The sequence below is a fragment of the Hylobates moloch genome, unplaced genomic scaffold (assembly GCF_009828535.3).
Source record: "Hylobates moloch isolate HMO894 unplaced genomic scaffold, HMol_V3 SCAFFOLD_4, whole genome shotgun sequence".
Lineage (NCBI taxonomy): Eukaryota > Metazoa > Chordata > Mammalia > Primates > Hylobatidae > Hylobates > Hylobates moloch.
Window position 1 is genome coordinate 107,945,959 of NW_026652279.1, and position 26,065 is coordinate 107,972,023.

At 34.3% G+C, this 26,065-nt stretch overlaps 1 protein-coding gene and 1 non-coding gene across 2 annotated transcripts in view; one reads left to right on the top strand and one right to left on the bottom strand.

Moving 5' to 3' along the window:
- The window catches only part of LRRC63 (leucine rich repeat containing 63), a 66,035-nt gene that overhangs the window by 21,010 nt on the left and 18,960 nt on the right, over positions 1-26,065 (top strand). Inside the window, exons 5-7 of the mRNA XM_032150841.2 lie at positions 11,847-11,945; positions 15,671-15,807; positions 23,943-24,026. Coding sequence (XP_032006732.1) covers positions 11,847-11,945; positions 15,671-15,807; positions 23,943-24,026 — 320 coding nt within the window. The remainder of the gene's footprint in view (positions 1-11,846; positions 11,946-15,670; positions 15,808-23,942; positions 24,027-26,065) is intronic.
- Positions 997-1,100, bottom strand: LOC116467715 (small nucleolar RNA U13). The gene has a single exon (XR_004247921.1). It is a non-coding gene; the product is annotated as a small nucleolar RNA U13 (small nucleolar RNA).

The window sequence follows — 26,065 nt, forward strand, 5'->3', positions numbered from 1 at the left end:
CACAAGCTCAATATCATGAATAGCAATAATATTAGTTATCATTTGTTAAATATCCACTATGTGCCAAGCACACATTACTCCTAAAACACAATTATGTAAAGTAAGTATTATAATCTTTATCCTACAGATAAGAACACTGAGGCTTAATGAAAGTAACTTGTATAAGATCACACAGTAAGCAAGTTGTAGAGCTTGGGTTTGAACCCAGAACTTTTTGGCCTCAAAATCTATGCTTTTTTATTTTAAGTTTTATTTTGAAATAAGTTCTAACTCATAGAAAAGTTGTAAAAATAGGAAAAGCTACAGAGAGTTTATTTTAAAAATTAGGGCATTAAAATAATATTCATATATACTGGGAAATTTGGAAAGCCAAATGCATGGCTGGGGCTAGACACATTCTTAGAAAAGACCTGAGAAGACCCTAAGCTTTTACATCTGGCTGAACTCTAAATGCAGTACAAACAGGAAGTAAAGGCTAAGGTGGTTGTAAATGGTCTGGCTAAGCGTTGAAGGAGTGCCTTAGCACAGAGTTGATCTGAAAAGATGAAGTTCTCTCTCTCTCCTCCTCTGTCTGTCTTCTGTTGTGTAAGGAAATCTCTGTCAAAACAATAACTGAACGTAAGTTAAAGGAGCAGAGATTTTAAAGAAAATATATGACGAAGAATACAGACTTCACAAAAAAGTTTAGAAAATTATTAAACAACCCAATAGCTATAGCTCATACCAAGCCTACAGAAATTCTGGAGCTGAAAAATACAATAACTGAAATGAAAACCTCACTGGAAGATTTCAATAGTAGATTTGATCAGGCAGAATGAAAATAGAAATAGAAACCAAAACAACAAACAAACCCCAAATAGAGGGAAAAATGTGATTTCCAGAGTTAACACATTATAATGATTAAGATGTCCAGTTCCAGTTTTTAACAAAAATTATGGAATATGCAAAAAATATGGCTTGTTCACAGAAGAAACTAACAGAAGCTCTATTTTTTCATGTCAGATAGGTAAAGTGCCAATGTCATAAAAAGGCTTGAGGGAGGCATATTTTATTCATGAGCATAAAAAGCCAATCATCATGCTTATGAACTACTAAAGGATTAGAAACTACTTCTGAGGAAGCACAGACATTGGACTTACTGGAAAAAGGACTTTAAATAAGCTGTCTTAAATATGTTAAAACTGCTAAATGAAACTATGGACAGAGAGCTAAAGAGAATAATGTGTGAACAGAGATTTTAATAAGGAGAATAATGTGTGAACAGAGATTTCAATAAAGAAATGGAAATGACAAAAGAAAAAACAAAACAAAACAATTCTGGAGCTGAAAACTACATTACCAAACTGAAAAATTCTCTAGAAAGTTTCAATACTAGAACTATTGATTAGGCAGAATAAAGAATTATAGAACTAGTAAATAGGTCAATTGAAATGATCAAGTATGAAGAACGGAAAGAAAAAAAATAAAGAAAAATGAACAGAACCTAAGGGACCTCTGGAACATCATCAAGTGTACTAACATACATTTAATGGGATCTCTGGAAAAAAGGAGAGAGAGAGAGAGAGAGAGAGGAAAGGGCAGAAAAAATATTTGAAGAAATATGGCCAAAATATTCCAAATTTGATTAAAAGCACAAATCTATACATCCAGAAAGCTCAATCAACTCCAAGAAGGATAATTGCCAAGAGATCCACAATAAGACGTATAATCTAATTGTCAAAAGCCAAAATCAAAGAAAGAATCTTGACAGCAGCAATCAAGAAGTGTTTTGTCATGTACAAGGGCTATACAATGAAATTCACAGCCAGTTTGTTGCCAGAAATTATGGAGGCAAGAAAGGAATGGGATGACATCTTTATAGTGCTGAAAGAAAAGCAATCTGTCAACCAAAAGTCTATACCCAGAAAATCTATCCTTCAAAAACAAAGGAGTAATTAAGACATTCCCCAATAAGCAAAAGCTGAGGGCGTTTGTTGCCAGTACACCTGCCCTATAAGAAATGCTAGAGAGTTGTTCAGGCTACAGTGAGAGAACATTAGACAGCAACTCGAAGTCTTAAGAAGAAATAAAGAACTCTGATGAAGGTAACTACATAGGTAAATATAAAAGTCAATATTATTTTGGTTATCAGTGTGTATTACTTTTTCTTCTTTATATCACTTAAAAGACAAATGTGTAAACATAATTATAAATGTATATTAATGAACACACAATGTATAAAGATTTAATTTGTGACAAAACAGAAGGGAGATGAAGCTGTATAGGAACAGAGATTTTGTGTGCCATTGGAGTTAATTTGGTGTCAATCCAAACTAGATTGTTGTAAATTTAGGATGCCAAGTGCAATCCCATAGTAACTACTACTGAAAAACCATATTAAAACATACACAAAAGGAAGTGAGGAGGGAATTAATGTGGCACACTACAGAAAATTAATTAAATACAAAGAAGGCTGTAACGAAGGGAAGGAACAAAACCAACAATGACAAAACATTCTGGAAAGGGCAAAAACGTAAAGGCAATAAAAGTATCTGGTTTTCAGGGTTGTGGCAGAAGGGAAGAAAGGATGAATAAGAGAAGCACGGGTGATTATTAGGGCAGTGATTCTGTATGATACTGTAATGGTGAATCTATTTCCTTGTGCATTTTGAAAACCCATAGAATATATAACACAAGGTGTGAACTATAATGTAAACTATGGACTTGGGTTGATAATGATGTGCCAATGTTGGTTCATTGATTGTACAAATATACCAACATGGTGTACAAGATGTTAATGTTGGGGGAAGGCTATAGGTACATGTGGCAAAGGGGTATGTGGAGAAGAAAAATCTCAAATTAAGAACTTAACTTTACACCTTAAAGAACTTGAAGAAAGAGAGCAAACTAAACCCAAAGCTAACAGAAGGAAGAAAACAATAATGATAAGAGCAGAGATAAATGAAATAGAGAATAGAAAAACAGTAGAGAAAATTAATGAAAACAAAGGTAGGTTATTTGTAAAGATTAACAAAATAAACAAATCCTTAGCTAGACTAAGTAAAAAAGAGAGAGAGAATGTACAAATAACTAACAGTAGTCATGAAAATTGAAATATTACAACTGGCCTTACAGAAATAAAGGGGATTGTAAGAGAATACTATAAATAATTGTACCCCAATGAATTATATAACCTAGATTAAATGGAAACATTTCTAGAAAAACACAAATTACCAAAACAGACTCAAGAACAAATAAAAATCCGAGGAGACATTTAACAAGTAATAAGATTAAATCAGTAACAAAAAACTTCCACACAAAGTAAAATCCAGGACCAGATGGACCTAATTTCAGGCAACCCTAATTTCAGACAAATCAGGCTTTAAACCAACAAAGATCAAAAAAGACAAAGAAAGGCATTGCATAATGTTAAAGGGCTCAATTCAACAAGAAAACGTAACTATCCTAAATATATATGCACCCAATACAGGAGCAGCCGGATTCATAAAGCAAATTATTAGATTCCTACAAAAAGACTGAGACTCCCTCACAACGAATAGTGGGAGACATCAACACTCCACTGACAGCATTATACAGATCATCAAGGCAGAAAATTAACAAAGATATTCAACATTAGACAAAGATGGATCTGGACCTTTACAGAACTCTACTCCTAAAACAACAGAATTCTTCCCATTTCCACATGACACATACTCTAAAATCAACCATGTAATCGAACACAAAACAAGTCTCAGCAAATGCAAAATAATTGTATTAGTACATTGTCATACTACTATGAAGAAACACCTGAGACTGGGTAATTTATAAAGAAAAAGAGGTTTAATGGACTAACAGTTCCACATGGCTGGGGAGGTCTCACAATCATGGCAGAAGGCAAAGGAGAAGCAAAGACACGTCTTACATGACGGCAAGCAAGCATGTGCAGGGGAACTGCCCTTTATAAAACCATCAGCTCTCATGTGACTTATTCACTTACAGCGCGAGAAAAACTCACCCCTATGGTTCATTTACTTCTCACCAGATCCCCCCATGACACATGGGGATTATGGGAGCTACAATTCAAGATGATATGTGGGTGAGGACACAGCCAAACCATATCAATAATCAAAATTATACCAAACACAATCTTGGACCACAGTACAATAAAAATAGAAGTCAAGACTTTTAAAATCACTCATACCATGCAATTACATGAAAATTAAATAACATGCTCCTGAATGACTCTTGGGTAAATCTGAAATTAAGGCAGAAAAGAAGTACTTTGAAATTAATGAGAATAAAAATACAACATATTAGAATCTCTGGTACACATCTAAGGCAATGTTAAGCAGGAAATTCACAGCACTAAATGTCCACATCAAAAAGTTAGAAAGATGTTAAATTAGTAACCTAACATCAAAACCGAAAGAATTAGAGAAGGAAGAGTAAACCCACCCCAAAGCTAGCAGAAGACAAGAAATAACCAACATCAGAGCTGAACTAAAGAAAATGAGACACAAAAAAGAATTCAAAAGATCAGCAGATCCAGGAGTTGATTTTTTGAAAAAGGTAATTAGTAATATGGGCCACTAGCTAGACTAATAAAGAAGAAGAAAAAGAAAATCCAAATAAACACAATTAGAAATGACAAAGGGGAAGTTACTCCTGACCCCACAATAATAAAAATAACCATCAGAAACTACTAAAGGCACCTCTATGCACACAAAGTTGAAAACCTAGAAGAGATGGATAAATTCCCAGACACATACATCCTCCCAAGACTGAACCAGGAAGAAATTGATTCCCTGAACAGACCAATAATGAGCTCCAAAACTGAATCAGTAATAAATAGCCCATCAACCAAAAAAAGCCCAGTGCCACACAGATTCACAGCTGAATTCTACCAGATGTACAAAGAAGAGCTTGTACTATTTCTGCTGAAACTATTCCAAAAAAATTGAGGAGGAGGGGCTCCTCCCTAACTGATTCAATGATGCCAGCATCATCCTGATACCAAAACCTGGCAGAGACATAACAACAACAACAACAACAATAACAAAACTTCAAGCCAATATTCTTGATGAACACTGATGCAAAAATCTTCAACCAAATACTGGCAAACTCAATCCAGCAGCACATCAAAAAGCTTATCTACCATGATCAAGTAGGCTTTATCCCTGGGATGCAAGATTGGTTCAACATATGCAAATCAATAAATGTGATTCCTCACACAAACAACTAAAAACAAAAACTATATGATTATCTCAATTGATGCAGAAAAGGCTTTTAATAAAAGTCAACATCACTACATGTTAAACACTCTCCATAAACTAGGTATTGAAGGAACATACTTCAAAATAGTAAGAGCCACCTATGACAGACCCACAGCCAACATCATATTGAATGGGCAAAAGTTGGAAGCATTCCCCTTAAAAACTGGAACAAGTCAAGGATACCCTCTCTTTTTTTTTTTTTTTTTTTGTTTTTTGAGATTGAATCTCTCTGTTGCCCAGGCTGGAGTGCAGTGGCGTGATTTTGGCTCACTGCAAGCTCCACCTCCTGGGTTCATGCCATTCTCCTGCCTCAGCCTCTGGAGTAGCTGTAACTACAGGTGCCCTCCATGACGCCTGGCTAATTTTTTTGTATTTTTAGTAGAGACGGGGTTTCACCATGTTAGCCAGGATGGTCTCGATCTCCTGACCTCATGATCCACCCGCCTCGGCCTCTCAAAGTGCTGGGATTACAGGCGTGAGCCACCACGCCTGGCAGAGGATGCCACCATCTCTCAACACAACTATTCAACAAAGTATTGGAAATCCTGGCCAGGGTAATCAGGCAAGAGAAAGAAAGAAAGAACATCCAAATAGGAAGAGAGGAAGCTAAACTATCCCTATCTGCAAATGGCATGATCCCATATCTAGAAAACCTCATAGTCTCAGCCCAAAAGCTCCTTAAGCTGATAAACAACTTCAGCAAAGTCTCAGGCTACAAAATCAATGTGCCAAAATCACAGACATTCTTATACACCAACAACAGTCAAGCTAAGAGCCAAATCAGGAACACAGTCTCATTCACAATTGCCACATAAAGAATAAGATTTTTAGGAATACAGCTAACCAAAGATGTGAACGATCTATACAAGGAAAACTATGAAACGCAAAGTTCAAAGGAATCAGAGATGACACAAGCAAATGGAAAAACATTCCATGCTCATGGATAGGAAGAATCAGTATTATTAAAATGGCCATACTGACGAAAGCAATTTATAGATTGAATGGTATTCCTATTAAACTACCAGTGACATTCTTCACAGAACTAGAAAAAACTATTATAAAATTCATATGGAACCAAAAAAGAGCCTGAATAGCCAAGGCAAACCTAAGCAAAAAGAGAAAAGCTAGAGGCATCATGCTACCTGCCTTCGAACTATACTACAGGGCTACAGCATGGTGCTGGTACATAAACAAACACATAGACCAATGGAACTGAATAGAGAACCCAGAAATAAGGCTGCATACCTACAACTATCTGATCTTTGACAAACCTGACAAAAACAAGCAATGGGGAAAGGATTCCCTATTCAATAAATGGTGCTGGGATAACTGGCTAGCCATATGCAGAAGATTGAAACTGGATCCCTTCCATACACCATATACAAAAATTAACTCAAGATATATTGAAGACTTTAATGTAAAATGCAAAACTATGAAAACCCTGGAAGACAACCTAGGCAATACTATTTAGGGCATAGGAATGAGCAAATATTTAATGATAAAGACACCAAAGCAATTGCAACAAAAGCAAAAATTGACAGATGGGGGTCTAATTAAACTAAAGAGCATCTGCATTACAAAGAAAACTGTCAATAAAGTGAACAGACAACCTACAGAATGGGAGAAAATTTTTGCAAACTATGCATCTGACAAAGGCCTAATATCCAGCATTTATAAGGAACTTAAACAAATTTACAAGAGAAAAACAACCCCATTAAAAAGTGGGCAAAGGCCATGAACAGACACTCCAAAAGAAGACATACATGTGGCCAACAATCATGAAAAAAGCTCAACATCACTGATCATTAGAGAAATGCAAATCAAAATCACAATAAGATACCATCTCACATCAGGTAGGATAGCTATTACTAAAAAGAAAAAAATAACAGATGCTTTTGAGGTTGTGGAGAAAAAGGAACATTTATACACTCTTGGTGGGAGTGTAAATTAGTTCAACCATTGTGGAAGACAATGTGACAATTCCTCTAAAACCTAAAAACAAATACCATTTGACCCAGCATCCCATGACTGGGTATATACCCAAACCAATATAAATTATTCTATTATAGAGATATATGCGTATGTTTATTGCAGCACTATTTGTGATAACAAAGTCATGGAATCAACCTAAATGCACATCAGTGATAGACTGGATAAAGAAAATGTGGTACATATACACCATAGAATACTATGCTGCCGTTAAAAAGAACAAGAACTTGTCTTTTGTGGGAACATGGATGGAACTGGAGGCCATTATACTGAGCAATCTAATTCAGGGACAGAAAACCAAATATTGCATGTTCTCACTTATAAGTGGGAGCTAAATGATAAGAACACATGGACACATAGAGGGGAACAACACGCACCAGATCCTATTGGAAAGTGGGGGGTGGGAAGAGGGAGAGGGTTAGGAAAAATAACTAATGGGTACTAGGCTTAATACTTGGGTGATGAAATAATCTGTACAAGAAACCCTCATGACGTAAGTTTTCCTATATAATAAACCTGCATGTGTATCCCTGAACTTAAAATAAAAGCTAAATTAAAAGAAAAGACCTAGAAAACATATTTAAGGAAATAATGGCTGAAATTTCCCCAAATCTGGAGATAACCAGCAGCACCAAAGTACAAGAAATTCAAAGGTCACCAATTAGATTAAATGCAGGAGGAATTTCCCAAGGTACATCATAATCAAATTAGCAAAAATCAAAGAGAAAGAATATTTGAAGCACAAAGAATAAAGAAACATATGACATTCAACAGAGCTCCAGTACAGCTTTCAGCAGATTATTCAGCAGAAACCCTGCAGGCTAGGAGAGAGTGTTGAAGGGGAAAAAAAAAAGAAACTCTCAACTGAGACTACTATACCCATTAAAGTGTCTCTTCAAACACAAAGGAGAGATAAAGACTTTCCCAGAATAACAAAAGTTGAAGGAATTAATAAACACCAAACCTGTCCAAAAAAATGCTACAGGGAGTCCTTCCATCTGGAAGAAATGGACCGTAAGGTGTAACAAGAAAACATTTCAAAATATAAAACCCACTGCTGAAAGTAAGAAAATTGAAAACTTGACAAATTCAGAATATATTAATACTGCAATTTTGGTAACTAAACCACTTACATCTTAAATATGAAGACTAAAAGACAAAACTATTAAAAACAACAATTACAACAACTGGTTTAAGAGATAGGCAATATGGAAGGATGTAAACTGAAACATCAAGAAGTCAAAATATGTAGAAGGTGCTATTAAAATGTGGAGTTTGTTTTTGATGCTTTTCCTTGTGAGCAAAGTTAAGTTGTCATCAGTTTAAAATTACCTATTATGACATGTTTTTTGTAAGCCTCATGGTAACCACAAAGCATAAACCTGTAATAGCACAGAATCAAAACATATTACTAGAGAAAACTACTTAAACACAAAGTCAGGTAGTAAGAGAGGTAAAAAGGGTGAAAGGATTCACACAATAAGCAGAAAACGAGTAACAAAATGACGATAGGAAACCCTTACCTATCAATAAAAACCTTGAATATAAGTAAATAAATACATGATATAAGCCCTAGCTATATGCTGTCTATAAGAAACTCACTTTCTCTATAAAGACATAGGCTGAAAATGAAGGGATGGACAAAGATATTCCACGTAAATTGAAACCAAAAAAGAGCAGGAGCAGCTATACTTATATCAGATAAAGTAAACTTTAAGTCAAGAATGGTAAGACAAGGAGGGCCATCGTGTAAAAACCAAGAGGACAGGCTGGTCTTGAACTCAGGCAATCCGCCCACCTCGGCCTCCCAAAGTGCTGGGATAACAGGCGTGAGCCACTGCACCCAGCCCTTGGTTATAAGCTTTAAAGAATTTGTTTGCTATTTTGCACATTTCTGCCTTAAGACTGTGTTTCTAGCAACTATTTAAACTTATGAACTCTTCATTGATAAAGAATAAATCTTGTATCACTAAAAGATGAATATGCCGTAAGATGTTTTTAGACAAAGAAAAGCTGAATTCATTTTTCTCAAGTTTATCTCTACTACAAGAAATGTTGGAAAAAAGCCTGAGGAGTAAAAAAAAAAAAAAAAATTATACCACATAGAAACCTAGTTAATTAAGAAACAATGAATAGCACCGTAAGTGGTAAATACATCAGTGAATATAAATGACCTTTTAAAACAATCTTGAAATCTCTTTAAAAGAATACTGATTATTTAAAATAAACACATTAACCATATATTGTGGATGTTATAGCTAATATAAAAGTAAAATATTTGACAACAGGAGTACAAAAGGTTGGAAGGGGCTAAATGTATGTATCTATTGTAAGGTTATTTTTTTTTCTTACCCTTTTCTATGGTGCTGATATTGTAAGGTTCTTTAATCATGAAGTAGTAGAATATTTTTTGAAGGGTGGTTGTGTTAAGGCACATATTGTGATCCTTAAAGAAGTCACTTTTTTAACAACACTAAAGAGAGTAACAAGAAAGTCATTTTTTAAAAATGATGTTTGAACAAATCGTCTGTTCACAGTAAAGAAGGCAAGAAAAGAATAGAGGAATAAGGCTGAGTGCTGTGGCTCATGCCTGTAATCTCAGTGCTTTGGCAGGTCAAGGCAGGAGGATTCCTTGATGCCAGGTGTTTGAGGACAGCCTAGGCAACATGGCAAGACCCTGTCTCTACAAATTTTCTGTTTAGAAATTAGCCAGGAATGGTGACATGTACTTGTAGTTCTAGCTACTCAGGAGACTGAGGAAGATCACAAGAGCCCAGGAATTTGAGATTTTAGTGAGCTATGATTGTGCCACTGGACTCCAGGCAGGGTGACAGAGCGAGACCTTGTCTCTAAAAAAAAAGGGGAATATAGAATAGAAGAATAGAAACAGATCAGACAAACAGAAAACAAGTACCAAAATGGTAAACTTTAGCCTAAACACATTAGTAATTTTGTTAAATGTAAATGGGTTAAACATCACAATAAAAAAATAGAGATTGTCAAACTGACTAATGAAGTACTACTCAATTATTTGCTATTTACAGGAAGCGTACTTAAATAAAGACACTGGTGGTTAAAAAGTAAAACTGGAAAAAGATAACAGTAGGCATTATAAAGCTCTTACGGCTGTATTAGCTGACTAAGTAGAAAATAATACTAAAGAAAAAGAATATTACCAAGTATAAAGAGAAGTTTGAAAATTTTTGAAGGATCAATTCATCAAGAAGACAGAACAATCTAAATGTGTATTGATGTAATTAGAATGCCTCAAAATTCATAAACCAAAATTTGACAGAACTAAAGTGAGAAGTAGAACAATTCACCATCATAACTAGAGATTAGACCTAACATATCTTGATCAAGAATTGATATGTGTAGTCAAAAACAATTCCATAAAGATATAGAAGATGTGAAATAACTCCAGCGACTAACTTGACCTAATTAACATTTATAGAATGATACATCCAACAACTGCAGAATAAACATTACTTTTCAGGTACACATAGAACAATTTCAAGATAGAACATCTGTTGAGCCATAAAACATGTCTCAGGAAATTTTAAAAGATTGAAATATTGTAGTTCTCATACCACAACAGAAATAAAATAGAAATCAGTTACAGTAAGATATCTAGAAAAGTACCAAATATTTGTGTTACATATTAATTTAAATATTAAAAAGCGCTAAGTGTTTGGAAATCAAACAACACACTAATTAAAAATAGGTCAAGAAAGAAAACACCAAGGAAATCGGAAATATTTTGAACTGAATGACAATGAAGACAGTACAGAAATTGGCATATTTAACAAGAAGTTTCAGGTAGATGCTAGATTAACAGATAGAAATCAGAGAAATAGAGGCAGAGATATAAAAAGGGAGTAAAGAAAATAAATATAAAATAGATTCAATTATATTTCAGCACATAGCAATGTTTGCTTGTTATTGATTGAAATAATTCTGTCACGCATATAATACTACGCTTACCACATACATAAATACTTAGTCTGATGTGGTTTGGATCTGTGTCCTCACCAAGTCTCATGTCAAATGGTAATCTCCAGTGTTGAAGGTGGGGCCTAGTGGGAGGTGATTGGATCATGGGGATGGATTTCCCCGTTGATGCTATTCTCCTGATAACAAGTGAGTTCTCATGAGATCTGTTAAAGTGTGTGGCACCTCCCCCATCTTCCTGCTGCTCTGGCCATCTAAGACCGCTTCCCCCTTCACCTTCTGCTATGATTGTAAGTTTCCTGAGGCCTCCCCAGAAGCCGAGCAGATGCTGCCACGCTTTCTCTACAGCCTGGACAACCATGAGCCAATTAAACCTCTTTTCTTTATAAATTACCCAGTGTCAGATATTTCTTTATAGTAGTGTGAGAACAGCCTAATACATAGTATTTCTACTTTGCTTCTATCTTTTACATACCAAAGAAATTATTATCACGACAGACTAAAAAAAAATGAACAGATGACGAGTATAGGCTTGTTAGTATATTGTGTAAAACATTCTCATTCAAATTATGTGCTGATTTTGTTTTACTCTTGTATAAACTATTTTGTGCCTTGTTAATGATTAACACCTTATCTCTTGTCACTTTCTTTTAGGGCTTTTTTATCTTAAATTGTCCAGACTTAACACCTTTGGCTTTCCAACTGATATATCTTAATTTATCATTTAATGATCTTCATTACTTTCCCACAGAAGTGAGTCCATTTTTATTGTTATGTACTGATATAACTTATTGTGAATAATAATTATAATAAAAATAGACATCTTTTAGTACCTTGAAGTTACTATAAAGTACTGTAAATGTATTTTGGATTGCATCTTTTGAATGGCTTATTTTCAGAAGCACAAAATGTACGGTACGTCTTTCTTAGGAAATCCCATGATGTAATCCTCAAAGACTATGTTGTAGTGAAGCTCTCAAATGTGTTCTCATAATTCTATAATGTATATTAAATATTTATTCTTCTAACTCTGAATATAATCTAAAATAAACCTTATTTATGTGCTAATCAGAAGCTTTAAAAACAAAGTAAACATGCAGTTTTGTAACAAGTTTTAATTACCAAAGGATAAAATTTAATATTCTGCTTAATAAAATGTATGAAGAATAATCAGATATGGGATGAGCTAATTTAATGTCATTTTAAGTGAATGAACCATTATGAGTAATTAGGACAAATTGTGTTTTTAGTGTTTTTGGTCATTGCTTCATTGATTACTGGGTAATTGGTGGTTTTGTGAATTGATTTCCAGAGTATTGTCTTTTAGCAAGTTGATTTTTGGCAAATGTACTTTCTTCCTATTTCAATCATATAGTATTGAAAACATATATTTTCCAGACTTTCTCTATAATATAATGTTTTTATTTTCAATTAGAGAAGTTATTTCTTTTCTGATACATAACACCAGTTTTATTAATTGGACCAGGAGAAATTGACAAGAATTCCCAAGGAATATAGAGATCTGAGTTCTTCACACTAATTTAACCTTTCTTCTAAGTAGATACAGATAATATTTGTGTATCTGCCAAAGAAAACTCTATCTACTAAAAAATAAATGTATGAAGACAAGAGAGCTAGTCACATGTAAGATATAAAGTGCTCATTATTAAAGTGACAGAGATCAACTTGTCATTAAAATGCATGTCTGTGTTATATAGCAATAGATAAAATATTCCAATGAAGATGGTAATATCTAGGCTAAGAGGGGCTGTTTTGGGGACAGGCTAATGAGGCCCAGTTGTTAGCATGGCATAAAGACAATGAATAGAAGGCTGGGGACTGAGGTAAGTGGGGTGATTCAAATTATTACCGGTTTCATGGAAAATTCAAGATGGTTGAATCAGGCAGATTTCAGTGTCCACTAAAATAGGATGGGAGAAGGTAGAAGCAGAAATGTTAAATAAAGAAGATTAATATAGCAAACTCTATATACATATACTCTGTCTTCTCTAAGATTCTTAAACAGTCATAAAATCAAATATAGTAATAAGTATAATAATGTATTGTTAGGTCTGTAACATATATGGATATGATATATATAGAAATTATAGACAAAAAAGGAAGAAGGAATTGAATATATATGAAGAACATTTTCATATCTCACTGGAATTAAGTTAGTAAAAATCTGAAGTAAATTCCGATAAGGTGTATATTATAACCTCTAAACAATCACCAAGAAAATAACTCAAGAGAACATACTGAAAACATTTATTGAAGTCATAAAATGTTACACTAGAACATAGTCACTTGATGCAAAAGAAGGCAGTAGAGGAGGAATTAAAAGAATATAAAACATAAAGAAAGCTGAAAGTGAAATGACAGATGTAAATCCAATCATGTCAATAATAACATTAAATGTGAATATATCAAACAATCCAATCAAAAGATACAGATAGTCAGACTGTACAAAATTATACAAGTTCTTATACAGATTCAATGATATGCTGTCTGCAGGAAACACACTTAAGATTAAAAGAAACACACTTAAGATTGAAGAGGCTGAAGCCAAAAGCATGAGAAAATATATATCATGCACACAGCAACAATAGAAATGCTGGAGAGACTATGCTAATATCAGACAAAATATATTTTAAAGCAAAAATGTTACTAGAGATAAAAAGGGACATTTGTCAATTTATCAGATAATAGAACATTATAAACAAATGTTTATTTAGTAACAGAGCCCCAAAGTATATGAAACAAAAACCAAAAGAATTGGAGGAATAGAAAATGCAACTATAATAATTGGACACTTCAATAACCCACTGTCAATAATGAATAGAAAAATTAGGCAGAAGAACAAGAGGGAAACAGAAGAATTGAACAACACTATAAACCAATAAGACCTAATAAATCTGTATGGAATGTATTAGGGTCTAACTCAAACCAACAGCAGCAGAATACACAATACTCGAGTTCATATAGAACATTTTCCAGGATAAATCATATGTTAAGCTACAAAATCAGTCTCAATAAATTTAAAAGGATTGAAAAATTACAAAAGTCTATTTTTGGCTGCAATGGAATTAAATTATAAACCAAAAACTGAAAGAAATTTGGAAATTCACAAATATATGGAAATTAAGCAACATACTCCTAAATAACCAGTGGGTCAAAGAATAAGTTGTAAGTGAAATTAGAAAATATTTTTAGATAAATGAAAATGAAAACACAACATACCAAAATTTCTGAGATGCATTATAGAGTACCCAGAGGGAAATTTATAGCTGTAAATGTAAATCTTTTAAAAAAGAAGAAATATCTCAAACTGACTTTTCATGTAAAGCTACTAGAAAAAAAGAGCAAACTAAACCTAAACAAAGAATAAGCAAGGAGATAGTAAATATTAGTACAGAAATTAGTGAAATAGAAGCTAGAAAAACAGAGAAAATTTAAAAACTGAAGTTATTGCTTTTAAAAAATCAACAAAATTGACAAACCTTACGCAGACTCACAAGAGAAAAAGACAGAAGACTTATGTTACTAAAGACAAGGATGAAAGAAGAAACATCACTACTGACCTTACAGAAATTAAAAAGATTTAAAGAAAATACTATAAATAACTGTGTACCAACCAATTAAATAACTTAGGTGAAATGAACACATTCCTACAAAGACACAAGAAGGGACTTTAGAAAATATGAATGGCTCCATGATCCTAAAAATTATATAGAAATGCAAAGGATTACAAAGAGCCAAAATAATTTTGAAAAGAAAGGCAAACTTGGAGGTCTGATGCTTCCTAATTACAAGAATGAACTTGCTCTACTCCACCAATTTTGGACCTTTATGATGATAACAAGGTTGAATTTAATGTTAAAGAGAACTAATATAAGACCTTATTAATATTCACCAGAGAGAAATATACTAATCAAGTAAAGATCATATTTATTTATTTGTTTTTCTTTTTAAAATTTGTATAAATTTAAGAGGAAGATAATAGATTTAAATGGTTTATTCTATTTTTTAAATTTCACATGAAAAATCAGTGTACATGAAATTACTGTGATGTCAGAAATAATCTGGCTATGATATCTAACACTTCTCTGATCACTAAGGTTAATTCCACCTATCTTCCTGGTTCTGCAGATACCTCCTTCCTCCCTCATTATTCCATGATGTCCTCGTATGAAACCGTGAGCTTGATCAGAAAGGGTGACTTTCACACTTAGAAAAGGACCATTCTTGAGTCAAGGGTGTATGAGTACAGTGGTTGCACTATTTCACCGTATCATACCTATTAATGCTGGTCACTTGTTTTGAAGTTGACCGAGGGTGTTTACTGAGTTACACGATATAGCCAGTTAATGTTGCTATAATGATTCTACATTAGTTCACAGAGTTTATAAAAGGTAACAAATAATGACTTGCATACTTTATTATTCCACTCATGTTTGTTTCTCTTTTCTGTTCCCCAGATATTATGTCTTAAAAATTTACAAATACTGAAATTGAGAAATAATCCTATCAAAGAAATTCCTTCTGAAATTCAACAACTTGAGTTCCTTAGGATTTTCACCATTGCTTTTAATTTAATTACTGTTCTTCCAATTGGGTAAGGTTGATAGTCTGAGATTATAAACACAGAAAATAATTCATAATTTTGAAAAAGATCAATTTCCCCTTTGAAAGCAGCTAGCAGCTTTTTGGCCATTTAGTAATTCGTATTCTATTCTAATTAGGTAATACGCTTCTTCTTATGGTGTTAAAAACAATCCTACCAGCTACATACAGAGCAATTAATATGGGTCTAGTGACTATACATCTAGAAACACATTATCTGAGTATGGGTTAAATTAACAGGAATTATCTAAAGCAGTTCAGGTGAGAGCCTTGCACCTGTCTCTTGACAGCCTTTTTGGATATGGAAAGAGCACTGAATTTGGGATGAGGAAATCTAGACCTTTGACTTTAAAGTTGATGATAATTATATATTTGATCTGGAGAAAGTAATTTAACCATTCTTGGCCTCAATTTCCTAATCTATAAACTAAGGAGATTGGCTTATATGATATCTAAGACCCTTTCAACTCCATAAGAATGCTGATATTTGGACATAAAAGAGATGGGTTTCTTCCCACGTATGGACTAGTAATTATTTAACTCCTAATGAAAATTTTAAACCAAAACCTTAACCAAATGTCAAAACAAGATACTTATTCCAATCAGAGTTTAACAAATTGAATCTCTAAGTGCAAAGAGAAAGGGAGTCATAAACAGTTGAATAATACTTTGCAAAGTAAGAGTCTTATCTGTAGTAATTAAAGAAGTGCATCCAGATTCATTTATAAAGGTGTTCATTCAGTATTGTTTGTAATTAATGATCTAACAAATTGTACATTCATAAACATTCAGTTATTTAAAAGAATAAGAAATTATATTTAAAAATTATACCATTTCTGTATAAAATACATATACATATCACACATTACACATTACATATATAAAAAGAAAGAATAAACACTAAAGAAGTAAGAATGTTACATATGGGTATTTTATTTCTGTTTGACTCATCTGGATTTTTCCACAGTACATAAACTGTATTTTCCCTGCCCTGACACTATCTGCCATTTCTCTAAGGAAATCCTGTTTCTTTTTATTAGAAAATAGTGTTTAAAAGCCAAGATCTTGGTGTTGGGTATCCTCATCACCATTAGGATATCATTCCTTCTAAACCCTCTCATTGGAGAGAGCAAAGTAATATATGTATGTATACTAACCCATGTGTACACACATATCTGTAATTGTTTATATAGATATAAACACATAATTATATATATACACACACAGAACTATATACGTATAAATATGTATGTATATATACAGCACCTAAACATGAATTCCTACTGGATAATCTATAATCATAATTATACACTTTCAATAATCATAACTACCATTTAAACAAAATAAAAATTCCTAAAGCAAGTGAAATGTGATTATAACTAAAAGGTCAACATTTTATTCATTGTTTAGATATTGGGCAAATAAGTATGCATTGTTGATTATAATCAAAAAGTTTGCAGAAGCTATTTTTAAAAAATATTAGTGTTTCTAAAATAAAGCAGTGTATTTTTATTAAATAACGTAGGATATGTATGCATATCAAGGGAAGAGTGACAGCATATTAAAGCCAAGAATGAAAAACATAATGGGGAAAACTTAACTTTATTGACCTCGAAGAAGACTTCAAGCAAGCTCTGACATAATAAAAATGTTTATTTGCAAAGCTTGGTCAATGAAAACTCACCAGGAGGGCACTTATACAGTGAAGAATAAAGGTGCTGAATTCTTCATATCTAAGGGTTGTTGTCAGAACTCTACCTTGCTGAGCAAAGAAGACCTCACAGAGAGTGGTGAGACTTGGAGATCAGTAACTGAATTAAATTGAGTGAAATTTAATGAACCAAACAATTATGTAATATATTTGAGATATTCTGGCTCCATGTAAATTCTGGAGTTTGGACATTATTACCATCACAAGCAATTGCACTGATACATTTTGAATGTTATACTTTCATTCTTGTAATTAATTCAGCAGATGTTCATGAAGCATCTATTAATACTGTGTGCTCCTAGGAGCTTGCCACCTAAAAGGAAGGCAGACAATTGAATACAATTGAGTAAAGTAAAATAATGGAAATGTACACAGTAAAATGTATGAGTTACATGTAACTCATTCTGAAGGGTGAGAGATGGTTCCCTGGAAGATGTAGTATTTGATCCAAAGATGACTGAGTGTGAATTGGGTGGATTAAATAGGAGAGACAACAAAGGATAGTTGGGCCGATGATAGGGTGGATATTTCTTCAATGAAAAGTTACAACGTATATGAAAAGAAGCAGCATATATAACATGAGATGGGAAATACAAGCAGTTTGCTGTTTTTGAAGCTTAGAGGGCAATGCCAAGTGGTAATAAATGGTACAGTAAGCAGGGACCAGATTATCTAGGAAGCCTTATGAGCTAAGGTAAAGAATTTATGCTGTATGCAACAAGAAACCATTACAGGTTTTCCATAGGTGAGTGGTAGAGTCAAACTTACATTTTAGGTTATTCTAGTGGCAGTGTGGAGGATGGATGTGAGGGGATAAACAGAATTAAAGATGACCAGTTGGAAGGCCATTGCAGTAGTTCAAGCAAGAGATGAAAAGAACTTGGACCAAGGCAATGGTAGTGAGCATGGAGAAGGAGGAACAAATTGTTATGAAATTGAAGTAAAACCTGCAAGATCTAGAATTGAGACACAGAGGCAATAAGGAACAGAAGAGTCAAAGTAAAAAAAAAAAAAGTCAAGGTAACGCCCAGATTTCTAGTTAGAGTGAAACAATTCAATCATGTAAAATATATTTATTGAGTATTTACTAAATACTGGGCTCTGTCCTAAGCATTGGGTTTAGATTGTTAATGGAAAAGGGGCATGATCTTTTCCCTTATGGGGTTTAGAATTCAGAGAAGGATACAGGAATTTTAATAAACACCATAATAAATATATGAATATATAAATATAAAACATTCTAAGGGCTTTGACTGAAAAGAACGATATGATGTCAGGAGAAAAAAAATTGAGTCACTAAGAAAGGTGTATCTGAGGAAATGACATTTAAGCAGAAGTTTATAAATCCAGGCCAAGAATAGGAAAAAGAATATTCATGCAGTGGGAATAACATGCGAGGTAAGAGCTTGGACTCCTCAAAGGCTGACAGGAAGCCAGCATGGCTTAGAGTAAAACCCACGTGAGGTTTAGTAGTTGGATAGGGACTATATCCCATGAAGCTCTGAGGGTCAGGTGAAAATACTTATAATTTATTTAAAGTGCATTGAGAAGCCATTGGTTGTTTTTAATCACAAGAGTGGCAATGAAGGCTGAGGAGGTTTGAATGAAGGAAAATAATGAGTTTTGTTTTAGATTAACATGTTGATTTTAGATTTCTGTTTTCCATCACAAATCTGGACCTAGACCTATTAACCTCACAGGAGAGTTTTGTGCTGGAGATATTTCTGGAGAAACATCTGTGTTTCAAATACAGACAGATAAAGAAGAAATTATAAAGACTGAGGAAAAGCCTCAAATTGCATAAAGAGAACCAAGTGTATCATGGAAGCCAGGGAAGTGGATTGTTTTGAAAAAGAAGGATGACCAACAGTGTCAAATACAATAGAGAAGCTCAATAAGAGTAAAGGTGAGAACAGTTTTAGTGGAATGATGGAAATAAAAGCCAGCTTGCAGTGGGTTGTGATGGAATGGGAAGAGAGAAATTGGTAATAATGAGTGTAGACCATTCTTTGTAGAGCTTTAGATGCAATGTGAGAAAAGCGATTAGATAAAAGCTATAGAGAATGTGGGATCTTAGAAACATTTGTGTTGTTAGTTTTTTAAAGACTCAGGCATATTTACAGGATGTTGGAAAGAAACAATTAAGGAATAGATTGAAGATGTGGAAGGATGACAGATGATGCAGAATTTCACAGGAGATGGGAGGGGAAGAAGTCATCAGCTCAGGTGGAGATTCTGGTCTTGAACAACAGGAGTAACCCTTATCTCCTAAAACTGGAGGTAGGTCCTAAAAATGAACATGTAAAATATATAGTTATATGGGTAAGAAAACAGGAAATTCATTTAGTCAACAAAGATTTATTTAGCTCCTATAATGCATCAGTTGAGAGAGATTACTATGAAATAACTTCAGATAATCTTTGAGAGCAAGAAGAATAATGATTGAAAAGAAGTTTTAAAGAAAGTTGTATTGATTTAGTATTGATATTGAGAGGAACGGAAAAGAACAGAGCACAGAAAAGTGAATGTTTGAGAGATGATGCTGCGGGCTTAGCTGAGACTGGAAACCAAGGATTCATGGTGACATGAATCTGCATTTCTGCTGATTATCTTCAGTAGCTCAGTCATTCATGGGTAAGATGGAGAAGGTAGATTTTAGCCTCCATAAAAAGACTTCTTTGGGAATGTCCATAGCAGTTTTATCTGCAATATCCTGAAAAAGTCTGCAATTCAAATGTCCATCAACAAAACAGTGGAAAACCTAATTGTTTTTATTCGCAATAATCAAAAGGTGGTAACAACTCAAATGTCCATTAACAGATTAATGAATAAACAAAATGTGATATATACATACATAGAATATTATTCATCCTGAAAACAGAATGAAATGCTAGTACATGCCTCAACAACAATGAGCCTTTTGAAAACATTATGCTAGGTGGAATAAGTCAGATATAGAAGGATAAACATTGTGTTATTGTGCTTATATAAGGTACCTAGAATAGAAAAATTTACAGGGACAGAAAGTGGAATATAGGTTACCGGGGGCTGAGGTATAGCAGAGACGGGGGAATTGGGAGTAGCTGTTCAATGGATATAGAGTTTCTGTTTGGGATGATGGGAAAGTTCTGGAAATACAGATAGTGCTGATGGTTGCATAATACTGTAATTGTAATTAATGCTGCTGAATGGCACACTTAATGGCTAAAATGGCAGATTTTATGTTATCTATATTTTACTATACAAAAAATACATAGAGCCTGGGCAACATGGTAAAATCCCATCTCTACAAAAAAATACAAAAAATTAGCTGTGCACAGTGGTATGTACTTGTAGTCCCAGCTACATAGGAGGCTAAGGTGGGAGGAGCACTTGAGCCTGGGAAGTTGAGGCTGCAGTGAGCTTTGGACAACAGAGTAAGACCCTGTCTCTAAAAAAAAAAAAAATACATACATATATATATATAGTTATTAGTAACCTCAATGTTTTTATCTTTCCTCCTAGTCTTCCTTCTTTCTAAAATTTTTAGGTATAATTTATATACAATAAAATGCACAAATCTTAGATATTTGATTCAAAGTGTTTAACAAATATATGCACCCATATGACTACTATCCAAAACAAGATATGGGGTGTTCCCATTATCCTAGAAAGTTTACCCTAGAAATGTCCTTATGTACATTTCTAGTCAATTCCCAGACTTCTAACATCATAGACTTATTTCGCCTGTTCTGGAAAATTCTAAAAGTTGATTGATACAACAAATGTTTTTCTTTTTTTCTGTTCCCAAAGCTTTTGTAGAAAAGATAAAAGATAAAAAAGGGAGGTGCGGTGAAGTAAAGGACAGAGACATGTTTTAGACTCATGCCCTGAGGTTATGCAGAAACAACTGTCACAAAGGTTAAAACAAAAAGTCTTTATCTTTTTCTCAGTGGATAGCAGGAGAAAAATGACATAGGAAATAGCTACTTCAACTAAGGGAGTCAAATCTTTGCCTTACTTGTTTGACTCAATTTGCTTTAATTGGCAGGTAGGTTCTTTGGGAAAGAGAAACTATTTGGAACAAAAAGAACCTAACAGCCTACTTGAAAGCCCTCCTTAAGAGCAGATCTGAAATTGTACACATTTATTTCCCCATATTGTTATTTATTAAAGAAGGGGATTAAATTACCTTGCCTCCACATATCTGATGAAAAGGGATAGCTACATTTTATTTCATACCAAATTGGATAAATTGCTTATCCTCTTATGGCTTCCATTTTTTTAATCTGTAAAAAACAATCCTACACTGGTATGTTAAAAGATCATTCTAAATTGCCATATAGTAGGCTTTTAATAAATATATCAGTGTGGTGGTCATCACTGTTAATACATGAAATTATTATTGCTAGTCTAATCTTGCAAGCTAACAGTAGGGCTCTAGTTTAGGCAGCTCATTGGCCAATAATATGCTAATAAATAAAGCAATGAAATAAACGTAAAAAGTTTTACATATCCTAAAAAATGTGATAGATTTGGTACTGGTGGGACATAGAGTATCAGACCAAACTGAGGCTGTCTGAACAGATTTTCTCTGTAAAAATCATATATAGATGACATAAATTTCAACTCTAGAACCTGTTCAGCTTCCTCAGTGCTGCCTACACCTGTTACATCTCACAATCAGCAGGAATATGTCATCCATAGTGAAAGCCTGGAAGCAAACTAGGTTGCCAGAGCCAAAGTAATAAGGGAAGATAGAATGACTCCAGAAACTGCCTGAGGCAAGAAAATGATATGATATTGAATTGAAAGATAGAGCAAATGGTATTAACATTTTCTTTACAGAGATGATAAGAAGTCAGAGATGAACATTGAATTGAATAGGCATTTCTTTTGTTTTCCTAGTCAATCTCATTAACTTCTCAGAGCAAATTATTTTAAATTAATTGGGGTCACCATTCCTTTCATTCAGTTATGATTTACTCAGCACTTAACGATGTACTAGACACTATCTAAGGCATTGGATATACAGAAATATGAAATGAATCCGTGCCCTCTAGAAGCTCATAATTTTAGGAGGCAGACATTTATTGCACAATGTGATGGGTACTATGAGAGAGTAAGCAGAGAAGTAAGGAAGAGGCATCTCACCCAGTCTGAAGGATTTGGGAAGAGTTTGTTGGAAGAGATGACATCTGAGCCAAGACAAAAAAATGAAAAGACAATGATCAGAGTCAAGCTTGGGGAAATTTTACGTGTTATTTAGAGATATGTGAGAACTGGTTAATTCAGGGAATTTTAGCAAATAAATGCTTGACCACAGAGGAATATGGGGGTTGTGAGAGGCAAGCTGGACAAGTAGCATGGGACCAGATCATAAGGACCTTTATATGCCATGTTAAGATAGTAGGAAGTTAGTGAAAAATTCTGCTCATGATGCCTTAGTTGAAAATCATACAAATAACTTCCCACCTTTTATTTATATGGAAAACAAGAAAGTCTTTGAGAACAGCACATACAGAGAAGGGGGTGTTTACTAGGAATTACGATGACTATGATACTGAGCCCTTGAATTCCAGTCTTCAAGAAGCAATTCCCACTTCCAACCCCTAGGAGTCAGGGCTTCTGACAGCACAGCTACGTTTTTACAGAGTGTTTGTATTCTTTGGTTCTCGCCTTTAGGTACTTGTCTTGATGGAAAGAAAGATCAAAGGTATTTTACTAGAAAAGTCTTAATGCAATTGTAGTGGGTTGAATAGCATCCCTCACAAATTCATGTCCATATAGAACCTCAGAATGTGACCTTATTTGGAGATAGGGTCTTTGCAGATGCAGTTAGTTAATATAAGGTCATACTTACACTAACTTGGATAAGGGTGGGTCCCAAATTCAATGGCTATTGTCCCTATAAGAAAGGCATGTGAAGACAAAGGCAGAGGTTGGAGTTATGCTGCCACAAGCCATGGAATGCCAAAGATGGCAGGCAACCACTGGGAGCTGGGGGAGAAGCAAGGGATAGTTTCTCCCTCAGAGCCTCTGAAGGGAACCAGCCCTGCTAACACCTTCATTTCAGACTTCTGGCCCCCTGAACTGTGAGAAAATACATTTCTGTTACTTTAAGCCACCCAGATTATGGTAGTTCGTTACGAAACTAATGCAACAACAACAACAAAAAAGTATCTTAGTGATAATGAAAATTTTTCTAAATAGGGCTTTGTCCACTCCAAAAATCTCAAACTGGTCTTAATGGATAGATGACTAATTCTTAGGAATTTTCATAGTAATTACATGATCTATAATGAAAAGAAGTCTATATAAATTTCAAGATCTTAGAAATCTGGTTTCTATACTCCTGCCTCCTTACTCAGGTACTTATTTATTCCCAGTGATGATACATAATCATTTCTACAATTAATTTTCTCTTTCTATTTAAGGTTATTTTCCTTGTCTTATCTTGAAGAACTTGATGTTTCCTATAATGAACTTACTTTTATTCCAAATGAAATTCAGAAACTCAGGTATTTTGGAAGTACATAGAAAGTTATATGCCCCTTTATTATATATTTAATAATGATTGTGATGGAGAAAATTGAGTCCTTTCATTTATTTAATAGCTATAAAATGTAATCTGTGAAGTACAAAGTTTACCAAACACATAATTTGAATGATTGGCGTATAGTATTTTTAAGACATAACATTTCCAGAAATTATTTAAAGAACAGTACAGATGACTACTTAGCAGAATGATAAGCTACTTATGTCCATTTGTCTGTGTTTGTACCTGTGGCTCTTATTATGTTTCATTTATTTTTTGTAAGGAAATACATTTACACAAAATGCTAATAATACAAAATATAATTTTAATGCAAAGCTTCAATTCTTTCTAACATTAATAAAAGTCTGGAGTTTATCTATGTCCTTCTAGGTCAGTAATTTTTTTTTTATTATTATACTTTAAGTTTTAGGGTACATGTGCACAATGTGCAGGATTGTTACATATGTATCCATGTGCCATGTTGGTGTGCTGCACCCATTAACTCGTCATTTAGCATTAGGTATATCTCCTAATACTGTCCCTCCCCGCTCCCCCCGCCCCACAACAGTCCCCAGAGTGTGATGTTCCCCTTCCTGTGTCCATGTGTTCTCATTGTTCAATTCCCACCTATGAGTGAGAACATGCGGTGTTTGGTTTTTTGTCCTTGTGATAGTGATGGTTTCCAGCTTCATCCATGTCCCTACAAAGGACATGAACTCATCATTTTTTATGGCTGCATAGTATTCCATGGTGTATATGTGCCACATTTTCTTAATCCAGTCTATCGTTGTTGGACATTTGGGTTGCTTCCAGCTCTTTGCTATTGTGAATAGTGCCACAATAAACATACATGTGCATGTGTCTTTATAGCAGCATGGTTTATAGTCCTTTGGGTATATACCCAGTAATGGGATGGCTGGGTCAAATGGTATTTCTAGTTCTAGATCCCTGAGGAATCGCCACACTGACTTCCACAATGGTTGAACTACTTTATAGTCCCACCAACAGTGTAAAAGTGTTCCTATTTCTCCACATCCTCTCCAGCACCTGTTGTTTCCTGACTTTTTAATGATTGCCATTCTAACTGGTGTGAGATGGTATCTCATTGTGGTTTTGATTTGCATTTCTCTGATGGCCAGTGATGATAAGCATTTTTTCATGTGTTTTTTGGCTCCATAAATGTCTTCTTTTGAGAAGTGTCTGTTCATGTCCTTTGCCCACTTTTTGATGGGGTTGTTTGTTTCTTGTAAATTTGTTTGAGTTCATCATAGATTCTGGATATTAGCCCTTTGTCAGATGAGTAGGTTGTGAAAATTTTCTCCCATGTTGTAGGTTGCCTGTTCACTCTGATGGTAGTTTCTTTTGCTGTGCAGAAGCTCTTTAATTAGATCCCATTTGTCAATTTTGGCTTTTGTTGCCATTGCTTTTGGTGTTTTAGACATGAAGTCCTTGCCCATGCCTATGTCCTGAATGGTATTGCCTAGGTTTTCTTCTAGGGTTTTTATGGTTTTAGGTCTAACATGTAAGTCTTTAATCCATCTTGAATTAATTTTTGTATAAGGTGTAAGGAAGGGATCCAGTTTCAGCTTTCTACATATGGCTAGCCAGTTTTCCCAGCACCATTTATTAAATAGGGAATCTTTATCCCATTGCTTGTTTTTGTCAGGTTTGTCAAAGATCAGATAGTTGTAGATATGCGGCATTATTTCTGAGGGCTCTGTTCTGTTCCATTGATCTATGTCTCTGTTGTGGTACCAATACCATGCTGTTTTGGTTACTGTAGCCTTGTAGTATAGTTTGAAGTCAGGTAGCATGATGCCTCCAACTTTGTTCTTTTGGCTTAGGATTGACTTGGCGATGCGAGCTCTTTTTTGGTTCCATATGAACTTTAAAGTAGTTTTTTCCAATTCTGTGAAGAAAGTCATTGGTAGCTTGATGGGGATGGCATTGAATCTATAAATTACCTTGGGCAGTATGGCCATTTTCACGATATTGATTCTTCCAACCCATGAGCATGGAATG